This window comes from Ornithodoros turicata, chromosome 1, assembly GCF_037126465.1.
Source record: "Ornithodoros turicata isolate Travis chromosome 1, ASM3712646v1, whole genome shotgun sequence".
Classification (NCBI taxonomy): Eukaryota; Metazoa; Arthropoda; class Arachnida; order Ixodida; family Argasidae; genus Ornithodoros; species Ornithodoros turicata.
Window position 1 is genome coordinate 34656658 of NC_088201.1, and position 17044 is coordinate 34673701.

The following is a 17044-nucleotide window of genomic DNA, read 5'->3' on the forward strand; positions in this document are numbered from 1 at the left end:
CAACACAAGCAACCACGGGCAGGGCTGTTAGGGTTGTTTTTCACAGAAAACTTCTCTAACGTGTGAAGGGTTCTTTAACTCGAGAAAATACCTGGAATATTACACGATTATAACTTATGCCAAAAAGTAACTGATACGTCAGTCAATAAATTCTTATCGTGTTTATGTTATGATTGTAGTTAGTAGATTGTAGTGTAGATTGTTATTAGCATGTCTATGTTTATTATTGATTCTGAGAGAGAAGTAGTAGCAACTGAATCGCACACGAGCGATAGAGCATGGAACTTGAGAAAAGCCGAAGGGTGAAACCGTTGTTCCGGTAGGTGCTTCTCCTCAGAGGAACCACGTCAGGGAGCGTTCAATGATGCAGTAGAGTTCACGGACACTTCGGAGATGTATGTGCGCATAGATCTACACTCGTATCCCACAGAGTAATTTGCATAATAGTACGCAATGGCATACGTAATTAATAGCTTCCGAATTTCGAAGAATCGCAAAAGGAAAGTTCCGAAGTGCTCGTACTAAGCTGATACGACGATTTTTATGTGTGTTTCTGTTTCCGAACAATTGTCTGAGCGTAATTTTCAAACTAATACGTAGGGTGTCTGAAGACAAAAAGAAAAAAAGCGCATAAAAAAATCAACTTGTCTGAACACTGCGGGGTCAACGCTATTTATCTCGGGGGAGATTTTGCCATGACTTGTGGGCACTTTTCTCAATTTAATTCGCGAGAAATTGAAATGTTCCAATTGATCTCTAAAATTTGCCAAGTCAATCTCGCTTTTTTTTTACAGGAGCACAAAGCGCACGTCAGATTTACCCCATTCTTATTGTAAAATACATTCACTACTATAATGGTAATAGCCGGGAAACAATTGCGAAAAACGCCGTTTCGAGGCGTACAAATTGTCGCAGAGCTCAGTTCTCCCTCAAGTTAATGCAAAATGCAGCGGAAGAAAAACGGTCACCCACCCCTTCCTGTTTCCTTCTCGCTCTTCTTACAGATAACATTGCGTTGCAACCATGCTGCCGTTATCAGCTGAATTTTGGAAAAGGGAAAGTGAAAGGGCAGGTACATGGCATCCTCGCATCGCTCCTTTCGGAGATCTGAGCGCGGCCGGCAATTTGCGCGCCTTCAAACGACGGTTTTCGCAATTTTTTCCTGGCTATCACCATTGTAGTAAATGTATTTTGCAATAGAATGGGGTAAGTCCGGCATGTGCCCCCTGTTTCCGTAAAAAAAAAAAAAATTAAATTTCATAAAAGTGTTCAGAATTCATCGCCAAATCCCCCTCGAGATAAACAGCGTTGACTCCATAGTGTTCAGATAATTAGATTTTTAATACGATTTTTTTTATCACGTTAGATGAAACACCCTATATATACGGGGGTCGACCGAGACTTTTATTTCCTTAACTACAATGGAAAATTCCGGGAAGCACCAAACTACGTCAATTTTTCAAAGCATATTCACTGTGCCCATCTAGACACAGCTGCCATCGCTGTGGCAACTCTTTGATGCATTTGGCGTAGAAAGAAGTGGACTGCTGTCGTAGCCACTGCAGGACACCTTTCTGGTGGGCTTCATCTGTGTGGAATGTCTTTCCTCCAAGGTGTTCTTTAAAGGGCCCAAACAAATTGTAATCGCTTGGGGCTAAATCTGGACTGTATGGGTCATGGGGAAACCCTTCCTGCGCATTTCGGCCACTGTAGCTGCCGTCGAATTCTCCTTGTGAGGTCGGACATTGTCATGAAGAAGAATGGCCCTTCCGGACAACATCCCAAGCCTTTTCTTGCGAATTTCGTTTCCACGGCACCGTTCATCAACGTGGAGTAGTGCTGGGCATTAGTCATGGCCCCCTGCTCTAAGAAGTCCACATGGATGACACCCCGCATGTCCCAGAAGACAGTTCCCATGGACTTCCCAACACACGGCTGCATGTTGCTTTTCTTTGGCGGCGCGGAAGCCTTATGTCGCCATTCCATGCTGCTTCTTTTTATCTCTGGGGTGAAATGATGCATCCCGGTCTCAACACATGTGATGATTGATTGCAAAAATTCGTCACACTCGGATTGACACCGGTTCAGCAGCTACTCAGAGACTGCCATGCGCTCTCCCTTCTGGTCATATGTGAGGTGCCGGGAATCCATCTTGCACAGACTTTGCGGAACAGTAAGTGCTCGTGAATCATTAGAGAGTTTTGGTGCATCGTACGCTATCGCGTTTGCGTACGTAAGGGATAGCGTACTGCGCACGCGCAAAACATAAAGACAGCTTCGCGCGGTGCGCAGAGCCATCACGCTATCCCTTCCGTACACAAAGACGATAGCGTACGGTGCACTAAAACTCTCTAATGTCTCCACACTGCCGGCACTAATATTGCACTGGGCTGCAATCTCCCGCGCTGTTACTCGCCGGTTCTCGAGGATGGTTTGCCCAACGCCTGCGATGTTCACTGGCATGACTGAAGTAGCACGAACGTGTCCACGTGGTTCATTCGTCACAATATCCTGTCATTCGCCCAACTATCTGCGCCATTCGTACACTCTTCGCCTTGACATCGTTTGTTCCCCATACTGCGCCTGTAATATCTGCAAAATTTCAGCTGGTTTGACGTTCTCCTTCACAATGAACTTGATTATGCATCGCTGTTCCACAGCTATACAGACACACTGCTAGCCGCCATGATAGCCACCGCTGCTGCACGTGCCGCTGGCCCGAGAAAGATTGCACTTCGGTCCCCGAAAGTTTTATTCGATTACATTTGCTCAGTGATTTTTCTCGAGCAAAAGTCTTTGTCAACCTTGTATACATCACCAAATTTTACTCGAATCCTTGCGAGTTACAAGTTAGGCTGGTGAAATCCAATTCAAAATATGCAATGTTTCTAAAAATATATTTGAAATACGCATTTTTTTACCTTACATGACCATGCATGGCGTGTACAGTGTGAAGTGTGCATTCTTTGCTGTAAAAAAAAAAAAAAAAACTCTGCAGCAGACGAAACCATGCTGCATTAGGCTTAGATGATATCCAGGTTTCCTATTTTAATGCAGCACGCATTCTACACATTTTTCAGCATTGTAGGCTAGTAGTAATAAATAAATAAATATGGGCGGAAGTCAGTGAACGCGCGTCTCTCTCCTTCCGAATCTCCTGTAAAGCGTGCTTTCGCTGCACTACCACAGTACACGCAGGAGAAGTAGACAAGCAATACACTATGCGGCTCTCTTAGCGGGCAAACGTAATGTCACACATAACACAGTAGCACATAACGTAGGGACGCAGGTCGCCTATAGACGAGCTGCGTCCCTACGTTATAGACTACGTTTCGCCGCCTAGCAAAGCATGCTGTTGGGCACCTATCAACATTATCAGCCTTTTCAGCCTACCAGCCGACGCGTTTTTCCCGCTTCTTGCCCACCACAGCAAAATATCACATCGAACCGGTCTTCTCGTGACGTCACATGTTTGTAAACAGAGGGTCGTCTATAACGCATGAAACTCCTGGCGATGAAACCCGTTGAACCCGATGAACCCCGTTCTTCATCTCGCAATAAGGTTGTTGTTGTTGTTGGGACATGATTTCGAGTGACGTTAAATGTCACCTCCCTGCTCCTTTAATAAACACGCTCAATTCCGGTTTGCCCAAAATTTCGTGTCTCTTTTTTTTTTTTTCCGGTTTTGGTTCGGTTCGACCCTTGTACTAACTGGGAATTACGATATGCACGGAGGCACAGATACAGGCATGCACGCATAAACAAGCACACTGTAGCACATACGCAGAGGATTCGGAAAGGCACTCCGCTCGTTCTGTTCATGATTCTGTCGTACATGTATGGGTTGCGAAACGGGTTTTAATATATTGAAATTATCAATAAACTACTCCTTAGTACACACACCAGTCATACGCATGTCGTAAATATTGTTTGTTTACGACCGTACTTCTACTACCAACGCCCAGGATCGTGAGTGTCATGAACATAGCCGTGTCGATAGAAAATGTCTGTCGCGGGCTACCAGTTTACATTTACGTTGGGCACTCTGCCCGTTCTGTTCATGATTCTGTCTGAAACGTATGGGCCGAAACGGGTCTTCCCATATTTAAACACTAAATACATCATCAGTATACACGCCAGTTGTGCGTCTCCTGCAAAATAATTATTGAACACCGAACATAAAAGAAGGGTACAAGCGAGCTGGTATAGATCCGATGCGGGAAACATAATTACTTGAGTCTGAGGGAAACTTGCAATCCAAAACCAAGTTTCAAAAGTTGCAAACCTCAAGTTTCCCTCAGACTCAAGGAATTATGCTTCTCTCATCGAAAGTCGCCCTCGGTGGCTCAGTCGGTATCGTGTCCGCCTACTGATCCCAACATCGCGGGTTCGAACTCGACCGATGTCGGTGGCAACTTGGTGGAAGGGTACAAGTTGCTCAGACACGCCTTCTTCCGCGAGGGACGTTAAATGTTGTGATGTGCCGTGTGTAGAGATTTCGGCGCACGTGAAAGAACTCTCAGGTAGGCAAAATTAATCCACAGACCCGACCACCGTGGCGTCGTTCATGATCGCAGTTGTCTCGTGACGCAAAGCCCCGAATTATTATTATCTCTCATCGAAAGTAATTGCATTTATGTTCGTGCTTGTCCTTCCAACACCGAGGTAAGCTCGCGCGTCATGAACATAACAGGGTTGCCGGATCACATTTGATATCTTCTCTCGCCTTCACTGCCTGTTTAGATCTACCTTGGCGTCTCTTTTGGTGCGCGAAATAAACGAAAGTGAGACTTCGCCACCTCTACCACTCCTCCCGACCCTGCAGGCACCGGGACGTCGTGTCTCTTTTCTTGTTATTCCTCCTGAGCGAGACCGCTGGTATGCAAGGCCCTGGGTCTTGCTTCGGAGTCTGTACACGCGTGGCCGCCTACGGTTCGTGTCTATCCGGGAACCCGGACAAAAGGCGAGGGCCCCAAAACGTAAAAAAAAAATTGAAAAAAACTGCAAGAAGCAAAGAAAGAGACAGGCTCTGAAAGAGATAAAATGCAAAACCCCAGAATCAAAACGAAGGAAAATAACACGGCGAACAACCTCCCGCACTAACGATACCCCTGAGTTTTCCGGCAGACTTTCCCGACGGCACAGTTCCTCCTGAAGTCGGCCCAAGACGCATACTAACCCCCCTCCTTGTCCCTCACTCCTTCCTGCTGTCCTTCGTCCATCTGTCCAAGTCTGTACGCCGCTCATAGCCACAGTTGCTTCGCGCTAACACGGAATTAAAAAAAAAACTAACGATACTCTTTAACAAAACGCAAAAGGAAAAGCTACGCAGCAAAATCGTGCTGACAAAATGGCGTAGATGTAGTGTGCCGGTGTGGGTTCGGTGTGTGGTAGAAACGAACGAAGAACGAACGGAACGACCAATGCAACGCGACGCATGTTGCACTGAAGCGACCAGGGTAACATGCATGCTCGAAACAGTGTAAGCTTTTCAGCACTACAGCTAAGCACTACAGCGCAGTGGCACTCGCCATAAGACTTTCCTCAGGCTACGACCCCCTACACAAGTGTGTCTGTCAGCATGTTTTATCTGTAACCTTCCGAACCTGCCTCATGCAGTCCTTCCCACAAACCGTAACGGAAGGGTAACAAAACATAACTTGATAGACCGGTATCAGGAATGGAAACCAAAATATGGAAGTAACAAAAACACATCCATTACACTTCCCCGTTGTTAACGGGACAGGGTCCAGCCTTCTTTTCTTCCTGCTCGGCTATCTTCGTCGCCCCACCACAACAAAATGAATATGCAGACGCCTGTACGGATTAATGTGATGTGTTCGTGAGAGAGAGCATTTCTTTCTTGCTTTCGAAGGCCCGTTAACCTCATCAGGCCACCTATCCGAATTAGCGAAGAATGCAATTCGTCAAGAAACGCTGATAACACCGCGCGATCCGCAAGCCTGATCAGCAGAGCCAGTCCGTCAGTGAATTTGTTCTGCCTACTCTAGCGTTGGCGTACCCTGGTCTGAATCAATAGCCGGTGATTAGAGTCAGACGCGGTGCACGGCACTTTAACCATGTTACACACGAAGGTAGAGCTGCCGTCGAAAAGAGTGGCTCACAGGGCTTCGTCTATAGGCTCTTCGCTTTTCATCATGAAGCGCTGTTTATAAACGTTTGTTAGCAGTGACTTAGGCGTGCCTTTACTTTCTTGTTCCTTCAGGGGACTGGTGTGTTTACCAACGTATTTTAGGCCGGTCCTTACAGTCCCGATGGCGAGACCTTAAGCAAACTCAGAAAATCAACTCATCAGGGAAGTTTCCGCGGGCATACATAGTTTGTTGTTGCTGTCTCACGGCATTCTATCATTACAACATATGCGGCGCCGGGAATAAAGTTCGTAGGCCGCGTCGAAGGGCACTCTATACCATTGTCATGTGTAAAGGCATCTGTGAGGGAGACCGGGAAGTGCCTAAACGGCAGACTATGACAACACTGGAATAAAATGATAAAGATTAAAATAGTTTATTTTTAATAACAAATAATTAGCTTTAATAAAGTTTACAGTAGTACGTCACATTGCGGTATGCCGATGTCAACCTAGGTTCAGTGCCAGAGAAGTGCCTTCGATGTTCAAGTGATGTGCACATCAGACTGGTAGTTGAAACGGCCAAGACTAAAAAGTTATAGGGTGTAATGTGCCAGGACCCCTACAGCAGTAATAACAAAGAGAGGTCGTCCATGCGTGCCATTTCCAAAACAAATGATAAAAACCTGTTCTGCACAGCTAAAAGATATCTCTGAATTGTTGACAGAATGGCGTAAATGCAGGCTGGCTGGTGGATAAATTCCATGATAGGCAAGTCTGAGCATTGGGCATTGTTCTTGGTTCTGCATTGTGGTTGTAAGCTATGAACTAGATGCTCTGTAGCGCTGTAGCGATTTTCTATTACACCTATTAAATATCATGCCCCCCTGTCATCCCCATATCATCGCATCATGTATTTCTCTCTCTCTCTCTCATGTCCCCTACTCCCCCACGTGTTACACCAGAAGAAAAAGCTTCGCGATACCTTTAACAGAGTTCGTGCCGAACGGGTAGTTCACGTATGAAACATAATATAGAGATCGATGGATGACGCAGCGTAATAACATTTATGACACGCATATTGAAGAATTCAATTGTAACTTATAACTGGAGCACATGCTAATATGATCGAACAAGTGTGATGACGACGACTGGTGTCTGCTATGGTAGTGCCGGCCGACGGCAACATTTTAATTACTTCAAATGGTTACTCTACGTCAAAGTACCATAAGCACATGATCATTTCATGATTCCAGACTCAGACCAACATGAGTTCGTCATTCCACACTCATTCTCAACTCTTCGATATGAGGACTCGCTGTTGGGCACGTTGGTGACTATACATGAAGATCCAAAACACAGCGCGAGAAGACACGACGGAAGAAGAGAGGACAGGACAGGCGCTGACTCCAACGAACAGTTTAATAACACAAAAACCAGTACGCAGGCGCACAGCCGCCAACCCAGTCACCCCACCTTGGTCCAAAAACCCCACCTTGGTCTGAGCGTCTGCGCTTTTGGACCAAGGTGGGGTGACTGGGTTGGCGGCTGTGCGCCTGCGTACTGGTTTTTGTGTTATTAAACTGTTCGTTGGAGTCAGCGCCTGTCCTGTCCTCTCTTCTTCCGTCGTGTCTTCTCGCGCTGTGTTTTGGATCTTCGATATGAGTTTGGATGTCGGCGTCAAGCTCACCCATAGAGAATGTGCTCGTGCAGTGCCAGATTCAAGCGCTGTCAAATATTCCCCAAAATGTGTCCCAATCCAAATTTGCAAATTATTAAGACCGCAAAATTAACCACTGATACAATAACGCGCTCTGGGAGGCATTTTTCGCTGATTGTCCAGATACTTGATGCGTCGAGATAAGTAATTGGAACTCGCCTATTGGACAGCGTTGCGCACGGTGCTCCCCGCTGTCCAATAGATGCGTTCCGATTATTTGTTTCAACGCATTAAGTTATCTCTACACTGAACGAACTTAGCCTCCCTGGTGCTCTTTGAACTCACACGATGAACCGGGACAGCGGAGGGGAGAGGTGGAAGATTAGGGCTCTTAGGAGAATGGTACGGTACATCCCAGTTATGAGAGGACGATACGGTACCCTCCGGTGATTGGGCGATGGTGCGCTCAAGAGCTGGCAAACCCCAGTGAAAGATCGTATTCTAAGTTAAGAAAGAAATCCCTAATCACTATGGACATGTGTTTAGGTTAACCAGACTGGGGAAAGGGAAGCGTTGGAGAGCGGGAGTAAGGAAGGTATAGGTTGCAGCCTTGAATGGATGTAGTATTCGTCGTTGGTTCAGCAGTGCGAATAAACTGGTTGAAAATTGCGTCTATATATGCAAATTTCTCCAGGTTTTGTGCCATGTATTTTAATATTGTACTCGTGGTTGCATGTAAGCACATGAAACCACAGCTTCTATTTCACTCCAATAATCACTATGTAAACCACGGAGGTTTTTTTTTTTTCTACTTTAACAGTCAAGCCGGTGGTTGTGCTGCAGCTGGGACCGCCATTTTACAACGCCAGCCTGATCGAAGGTTCAGACGTGTTCCTAGAGTGCAAGGCGCAGGCCAACCCTCCAGTCACTAGCGTAGGATGGCGACGTGACGGCAAGTTGGACGTTTCTTTAGACCATGACATTGCCATCAACGACAACTTTCTCGCCATCCAACATCTACGTCGCCACCATTCGGGCAACTACTCTTGCTTCGCATCCAACAGCGAAGGCTCCTCAGAAAGCAACTGGCTTGAGCTCCGCGTCCAGCGTAAGTGTGTGATTCCTTTCGTTTCTTCTATTTCTGATTTATTTAATAGTGTTAAACAAACCCCATTATCGGACAAATCGGTGTCGGCGTTACTTCATAATATTGCAATTCCGTTTCAGAGGCACGCACACCGCAACTCACATGCCTGATAATACTTTTACCCTGTTTTACTGAAATACTTCTCGAATGTGACTTCCTGCTCTCTTGGCCTTTGTCTTTTCCTTCCTTCTATTATATGGTTACATATAAGTGTTACACAGTTTTACTATTTAAGCGGTGTCAGGGATTTTCCTGGGAGCTCATGGTTGCTGTGAGCAACCATGAGCAGTTCTGTTGGTATCACGTAGGGGTATGTGTGACACCGATATCTGCTAGCTTTTCGGGCTCTTTTGGACTTTCTAGCAGATGTTTTTCTTTTTTGTTGTTGTTGTTGTTGCTGGTGGGGGGAGAGGGAGAGGGAATTAGGGGGGGTTGCTGGGAAAATCACTGAGTGGTTTAGAGCAGCCGGCATCCACGTTAATGAAGCCAATTTCTCCATTGTTTCTATCATTCATTCGAAAGGAACCTTTTTTCGGAGCGTTTAATCTTGACTCGTGCAATAGTGCTCCATTTTACATAGCTCGCGTTCAAAAGAGGAAACGCCTGCGATCTATTGATTCATCCGGAACTAGTGAAGATGATGAACTTTGTTCATTAATCGACATTATCTGGCGACCGCTTATCGTGCCAAAAGAGAGGGTTGTCGCCCAACGCTGTAATTAAGTAACGTTTCAGAGGCAAGAGTATAACGGGAATATAATTTGTGCAACATACAATATTAATTTGGAAGTGGGAGCTCGTTATCGAAGCACATTCAGTAACAACAAAAAATAATGAATTGGTTACACTGAGCCGAACAATCTCGTCTAATGAACAACGACAGATTCCAGGCGCCTTGTTTCACCGACCGAGTTCTGGGGTACATCGCCATTTTGATTATTGTACGGCACTTACCTCAGACTGCAATTCAGTAACATGGCTCTCTTTCGTGCCGCTGTCTTGTGGTGACTGATAATAGTCTAATGAAATAACGATGTAACGTAATAGTCTTACGAAACAGACGTCCACTGAAAACAAAAACCACGAGGCAAAAAACAAAGAAAGAGAGAGAGACGAAAGAAAACTTCCTATGTCATGAAGCTCTAGGAGTAGTTAGAACGGGACCCTTTATTCTGTCTAGACGAAAAGAAATCAAAGAAAAGAAAAGAAACCAACATGGGCATATCTGAGATATGTTTAAGTGGCGGTCCAGAGTATATCTCCTATGATCTCCGATATCGCGTTAACCCAAAGCGGCGTTACGAGACCGTGTATCATAAAACACAATCCAGACATTTTTTTTTTTTATTCCGCGTTAGCGCTGCAAAGCAACTGTGGTTACGAGCGGCCTACAGGTGTAGACAGATGGAGAGAGGATAGCCCGAATAGGATTCGAACCCACCATCTCCCAGTCTTCAGCACGACCTTGGCTACCACCAACGAGCGTGACGCCTTAACCCGCTCGGCCATGCCGCTGGCCCAGGTGATTTGCAAGGAAAAAGAAGCAACAGGGGTTAACTTAAAAAAAAAAAAAAACTAGTTTCACTTTATGTTGCCATAAACTGCGACTTCAAACCCTGCTATTTCACGTCACACTTTAATTCCTGCCCAAACATCCAAAATGTACCGTAAATTAATTTTAGGGAAGTTCATTATAACGGTTAATCTAGATAATAGATTAATTCCCTTGTGTCGATCGATCGCTTGATTAAAATACGACGCGTCCAAAACGCAAAAAGGAAAAGAAGAAGAAAAGAAACAAAGAAGTGAAACTATCGCCAGCAGCTCTGGAATTCGATGGATTTTTGTTCCGTAACACTTTTTCTACACCCTATACGCAGCCACATCTTTCTCAAGGCACGGTCCGCTTTGGTTGATACAACAACGTTTCCATTCTTTGAAAAATGTCCCGAAACTCTACTTCTACAGGTCCACCTGCGATTTCCGTTCAATCTTCTCTAGCGTTGTCAATAACCGTCTTCTCAACGATAATTTCGGTAGTGGAGATAAAATACAAACAGTAAGATCCGCTGCGGCCAGGTTGGTGAAATGCGATTTTTTGCGCATAAGTCGCAAACCGACAGCTAACCAACAGGTCGCGCCGGAGCGTTGCTGTGGTAGAAGAACCACTAGCTGCTTTCGAGCAGGTTCATGCCCGAGCACAAGTTATTTGAGGAATTACATCGCGTGTATATTTACCACTAATTAACAGTTTGTTCATCTCACAAGTATTCGTAACGGAAAGCGTTGTGAAATAGAGCCCGACCAGGCCCCCGGGCCGGGCCAGCCTTTTTATTGGCTGTGTGCTCCGGGTCGGGCCGAGCCCGGGCCGACAAAATACGCCAGTACCGCGGATCGGGACTGGCCCCTGCCAACAGACGACGCCAGCACCGTGGGCCGGGCCAGGCCCGGGCCGACAAACATGTTTCCGAGAGTCTGGCTCGGCCGGATCACGCAGTTAATTCCGCACAATGGAGGACTATTAGTTCATATCATCACGTGCCTGCGTCATTCCTGTGCACATATTTGCAAAAACAAACAAGGGACACTGCATCATGCGTATGATTCGACCCTCTAGAACATTCTCAAAGCCACTTCACGTTGCTCCTGACTCTTCACATGTCTCACAATCACGTTCGCAAAGCTTGGTGAGAGGGGTAGGGATTGGGAGAAGGAGTTTGTCGACAACATCCTCTACCTCCACAAAAACTTGGTATTGTAAAGATAACGCGCTTGCTCACGTGCGTTCTGCATTTAATTTGGTCTCGCGTGCTGTTGTGGTGTTAAACCGCCAGCTCTTGTACGTTTGTGGCATTGTCTTCTCTTATAAATTTACTTATCAATTTGTTTGATAAGCGCTCACGTAAGTCAAGGCTGGAAATACTAGGCCGGGCTCTACTCGCTGAGTCATCGGGCCGGGCCGGACTCAATTCCCTGAGTCACCGGGCCGGCCGCATAAAAAAGGGCCGGGCCATTTTTCGATGCGCTCGGGCCGGGTCGGGCCTGGAAAAGTCGGCCCGTGCAGGGCTCTACTGTGAACCTCCGGGAGGAGAGACTGGGCAGTATTTTGGTCACAGGTCGTACCTGACAAATCGTCATACGTGATACTTGCGATTGTTTTAGAGTAACTTTGGCCGTCGATTCTAACTTGCAACATGGCAAGCTGTTCACAACATTACCACCAGCCACCAACTTCCTACTTTGCCGATACGCTCTGAACTCCCTGGCTATGCGTTCGCTGTCTTTTACAGCAAGTATGTACGAGGCGCTCGACAACGGGCGCTTGTGTTGGTAAACATGTAAAAGGGAGCTTTATTATCCATCAGTGCATAAAAGTCTCTCTAAATTAAGCACCGAGTGCGCTATTGAACTTTATCGGCATGGTAGCGCCTTAGGAGACGTTCATCCTGGCAAGGAAGCACGTGCCAAGTAGACATTTTTTTATTGTAATTCTTGTATAGTGTCCATGCTCCCGTGTGTACCAGGGAATAAATATGTCACAGCTGTATCAGTTAAGTACAAGAAATGAAATACACATCATGAGCTTGCTTTTCCGTTCACTTTATCGTATGCATGGTCTGGGTACAATTTTCTCTTTGCGCTTCTACTCTTTCGTGACTAGTATTCCGCTTGTATAGTCAGTAGGCTTCACTTCGGCCCTCTTGATGCCTTGGACGACGAACAGACTTTCTGTAGTCCGGGTACACGATTTCTCTTCGGCAGCGCGCTCTAAAAACAGAACTTCACCGCTGCTCAACATTCCCTGTTGAATAATATCTTCTAGGGGACTTTAGGGGCCAGGGAAGTGCGCCATTTTGCAATATTTTATGCGTTGTTATACGGTGAAGTTTTGTTTTTAGAGTGCGGAGCCTTGTGGGTCGTGGCCCATCGCCGGTCGCGTGTATGGCACAATTGTTGTGACAAGGGCTTCTCGTTTCCGTTCCGTAAAATTGGGCCGTCGAACGCGCTTTGCGGCTGCTTGTGTAACCTTTATCGCCACGATTGCTTACGAGACGGTGTGTGTCTGTTGTATACAACGAAGCGCTTGTAAAAGAACGACTATTATTAGCAAGATGAGCGTTCTTCGTCATTCGTTGCTGTAGCAGTAGCATACTCTCGCACCCCATGGCTCTTGCGTCCGAACTTCGTGCGACAGAAAATACACCGCTTTCCACCACGATCGGGTTACGGATCCCGTTTGTCGCACGTGCGTCGCTGGTTGCGACATCATAGCGACACTTACGATATCGTCTGTGAATCCAACACAGAGAGAGTACAGAACGACGACCATTAAGGATAAACCGATACAGCAAGCGTAGGATTCTTCGTCAACGTCACGGCTATATGCAGGGTTGTCAGTCCAGTCTGCGTTGGAGCGCAATTACAAAAGTTGGTAAACTTTTTGGACAGACCTCGTATTTCGCTGAAGGATTTTCGCGAAACTCCCCCTTGGTTATATATCAGACCGCAGAATGAAGCGTCCTGCTTTCTGACGAGCTGGGCCGCGCAAAGCCATTACGGAAACCAAGAACTTGGCGTCGTAGCTCAGCGGGATGAACTGCCTCCATCAGAGAGACGATGTCATGTTCCGGGATTGCGGGACTCCTTCGTGGGAGGATATTTGCTCGACAGTGGCTCCGTAAGACAACCTGCGCTCATTGGCGGCAGCCTGTTGAGGTTTGTTTGTGGAGCTCAAACGCCATCATGAAACTGAGCAGCACTGTTTTTGTTTGCCTCAGTTGCGTTCATTTTCCACGAAAGGTACGCCTTCCTGCTTATTCTTTCTTCCTTTATCTTGTCAGGCCAGTATAAATGACAATTCGTGGTTTTACGTTGCGGGTCAGCTATGATCATCAGCGACGCCACAGTGCTTTAACGTGCGCCGATATCTCAGCACACGACACCGTATTTAGCGTCCCTCGCGGAAGACGGCGCGTTTAAGCAACTTGTACTCTACCACCAAGTTGCTGGCGTCCTCGGCCGGGTTCCAACCCGCAACTTTGTAATCAGTAGGCGTGCACGCTACCAACCTACAAATACATAAATGCAATACTGCGGTGCATAAACAAGAAGCTATAATAAAAGAAGTAGTATACCACCTTACAGTATAATATATTGGAGGGGAGTTGTACCTGTGTGTTAAAGTCAATAAGAGTGCGTAGATGGCTGTTGTACGAATTTGGGGTACTTGGGGGGGGGGTATGTTTATTAAGAAAAAAAAGAAAGGAAAGGTCAGCCAGACAGAAGTCGGCTTGCTATTCGAAAAAAAGAAAAGGATATGGGTACTTGGTATAAGCTTGGAAAGTTCATGCTAGCAACGCACAGAAACAGGGGGGGGGGGGGGAATATGCTTATTAAGAAAAAAAGAAGGAGAGGTCAGCCAGACAGAGGTCGGCTTGCTATTTAAAAAAAGAAGAAAAGAAACGGAAAAGAAGAATGAGGGGAAAAATGAGAAGGAAAAAGAAAAAGAAGAAAAGCAAAAACAAAAGGTACACAAAACTAAAACTGAAAAATCACACACACGGTCAGAGAATCACAAGGCGTTGACAAGGTTCGAAGCGTGGAGTAAGCGGAGGAGCGCAGTGGTGACGGCCCTCTGGGTCGGCTGAAGAACGGGACCGAGTAATGTAGCCAGAAACAGGATTGTGTTGCAATGCAATCGGGTTCTATAGTGTGTTTGTCATGTTTCCGTGCGTTGTAGCATGGACTTCCCGAGTTCTTATGCCTTCCGTTAAGACACAAAGGAACCCGAAAGGGAAAATTTTTGAGGCGCTTAAAATTTAATTCCCACATTCAGCATATTTGAAAAAAAAAAACGCATTTACTCGGTAGTATTAAACTTATGCGGCATAGGATATTGGAAGTTACGGATTCCACCAGTGAGTCTGTTGCATACGACTCAAACAATTCGTACTGGAATGCTCTGACTCATATTCTGTTGCAACTGATTCCGAGTTGAATATATACGGTGGTGGGTCACGAAGGTTACCAAAGATTTGTAACCATGAAGCCATGTAAGCATGAGGAGACACTCCCGAAATGGATTGCTTCAGATTTCCCTTCGTTCAGCTGAATTTCGTCTCAGGAGAAGGCAGGTTTCTGCGGAGGAGCCGAGTTAGCCCGACTTTCGTAAAACTTGTCCGGGGTGCATTTATCCGGTTTAGTCGGAAACGAAGAACTCTACGAAGATACCGCAGAACATGCTCTTGAAGACAATTTTTCTCGATCACAAAACTTGATATACCTCATCAAGAAACGATGCTAAAACTGTAAATAATATCCCAGAGAATTGATGTACTGATTTCTCAAAAGAAAGCTCCTATTGCTCTGGCACTCTTTTTTTATGAGCGTTTTATGAGCGTCTCATGTAATTGCAGTGCTAATCAGCGCATCTATTTTTTCTATTGGGTTTTTTGCTTTTTGTACGTACCGTATGTATGAAATTGGTTCAACAGAGGATGAGGGATCGGCTGAAGGGCTAGATGCATCCATACTTTTTCCCATGGCGTGGCTTTTGATCACCCAGCACATTCACAGTGTTACACAAGTACCATTATTCGAGACTGTGATAACTAGTAGAGACATTGAGTAGCAACAGCAACGTTTATTCCAAGGTGGAACCGCGACTGGAATGTAGCGCGGACCGGCAAACAAACACAAACATCAGCCACTCAGCGCGAGCCAAAATCAACCTTAGCTTCCGTCACCTGAAGGTCTATCACAGTGACCATATATCAGATAAACGAAGGTTATTTCTTCTTATATTTCTTGTGCCGCATCTGCTTGCAGTTCCCATGTGACGGCACGAGTGTTCGGCACTCAGCGTGTTACATTCGATAACATAGGTTATACGTATGTTTCCAATGTTTAAATGTGCTGCGCTTTATTGTGTTTTTTTTTATGCCCTGCTAAACTTCAATCCTGGATATAGGTTCCTGTTCCCGTAGAAAAGCTATCCCGGAGTGCTCCCTGTATCCATCTCATAGCTTGAAGGATTATAGGACTGCGGGTAGATGCATTTTTTCTTCGAATAAAGCCTCCATGCCCAGAGAGCTTCGAATAAGGCAAAAATATGAGTCCCATGTGGCCGATGTGCACTTGAGGCAAACAAAGGTACTTGTTCTTTGACAGCGATTTTAGCTTTCGCCCATCTTTCAGCCAGAGTCCGCCATCAAAGATTTCCTGAGCGCGATATTGCAGCCTGGAATCCTATTCCGCGAATACACCTACATTTTGCGTGATTCTTTATTTGAATTACTTCCCTCTTTTATTTTCCCTAGCGGTGACTGTACGGCATATCCATATGTAGGTTTGCACAGCGCATTCTCGCGTGATCTCTGGCATCGCGTAACCAAACACAAAAATATTTTGAAGTTGACGTTTGATGTATACTGCAAGCAAGGCTATCGTGCTGGTATGGAATATTCAACTGTTCGTTCCTTATCCATACTCCTTCCTCTGTCATTCATTTCAGACTTCTCTCCGGCGGCCAGGATTTCGTTCTCCTTTTCCTCTTCCTTATTTGCTCGTTCAGAATTTGAACAGCTATCTCATTGATGACGTTCCCTTCGCTTGTGAACGCTTGTGAAGTGCCGTTTAGCGATGCTTTTACATGTTGCCACGCAAATGAGCTGCTGTGATTCGCCTTTTTTTGAATCCGTCTAAAGAGTTCCTTATGTAACCGGATGCAAAATTTTGAAGCTTGGCGCACGAAAAACACCACAAATTTCTAATTGTCACTCTGGAACGCACTTGAAGTTCTACCAAACCGCTTTCTTACGATTGTACGCTAACTGACCTGAGTGTTGATTGAAATGATGACATGGCCTTAGCTGCGTGGTCGCAGGTTAGAATGCCTTCTGAATTATGTCCATTCACACTGGCCATATTTTTTGCCGCTGAACTATACGCCCGCTCCTTAATTCATTCGGCTTGCACCGGACCGCCGAGCCAGATTAAGGCATTTGGTGCATTAAAGCGTCTCTCTGACACAGTGGCATTCGTGAAAGCGAACGGGTTGACCAGACACACTGGGACGCACACCATAAAGAGACCTCTTTGTAAAACGTACAGCACTAGGCGCTACACAAAAACGAGCTAAGTATAT

At 45.9% G+C, this 17044-nt stretch overlaps 1 protein-coding gene across 3 annotated transcripts in view; it reads left to right on the forward strand.

Moving 5' to 3' along the window:
* The window catches only part of LOC135377951 (roundabout homolog 1-like), a 366826-nt gene that overhangs the window by 332402 nt on the left and 17380 nt on the right, over positions 1-17044 (forward strand). For all 3 annotated transcript variants that reach the window (XM_064610737.1, XM_064610735.1, XM_064610736.1), the window contains exon 6: positions 8572-8859. In XM_064610737.1, coding sequence (XP_064466807.1) covers positions 8572-8859 — 288 coding nt within the window. The remainder of the gene's footprint in view (positions 1-8571; positions 8860-17044) is intronic.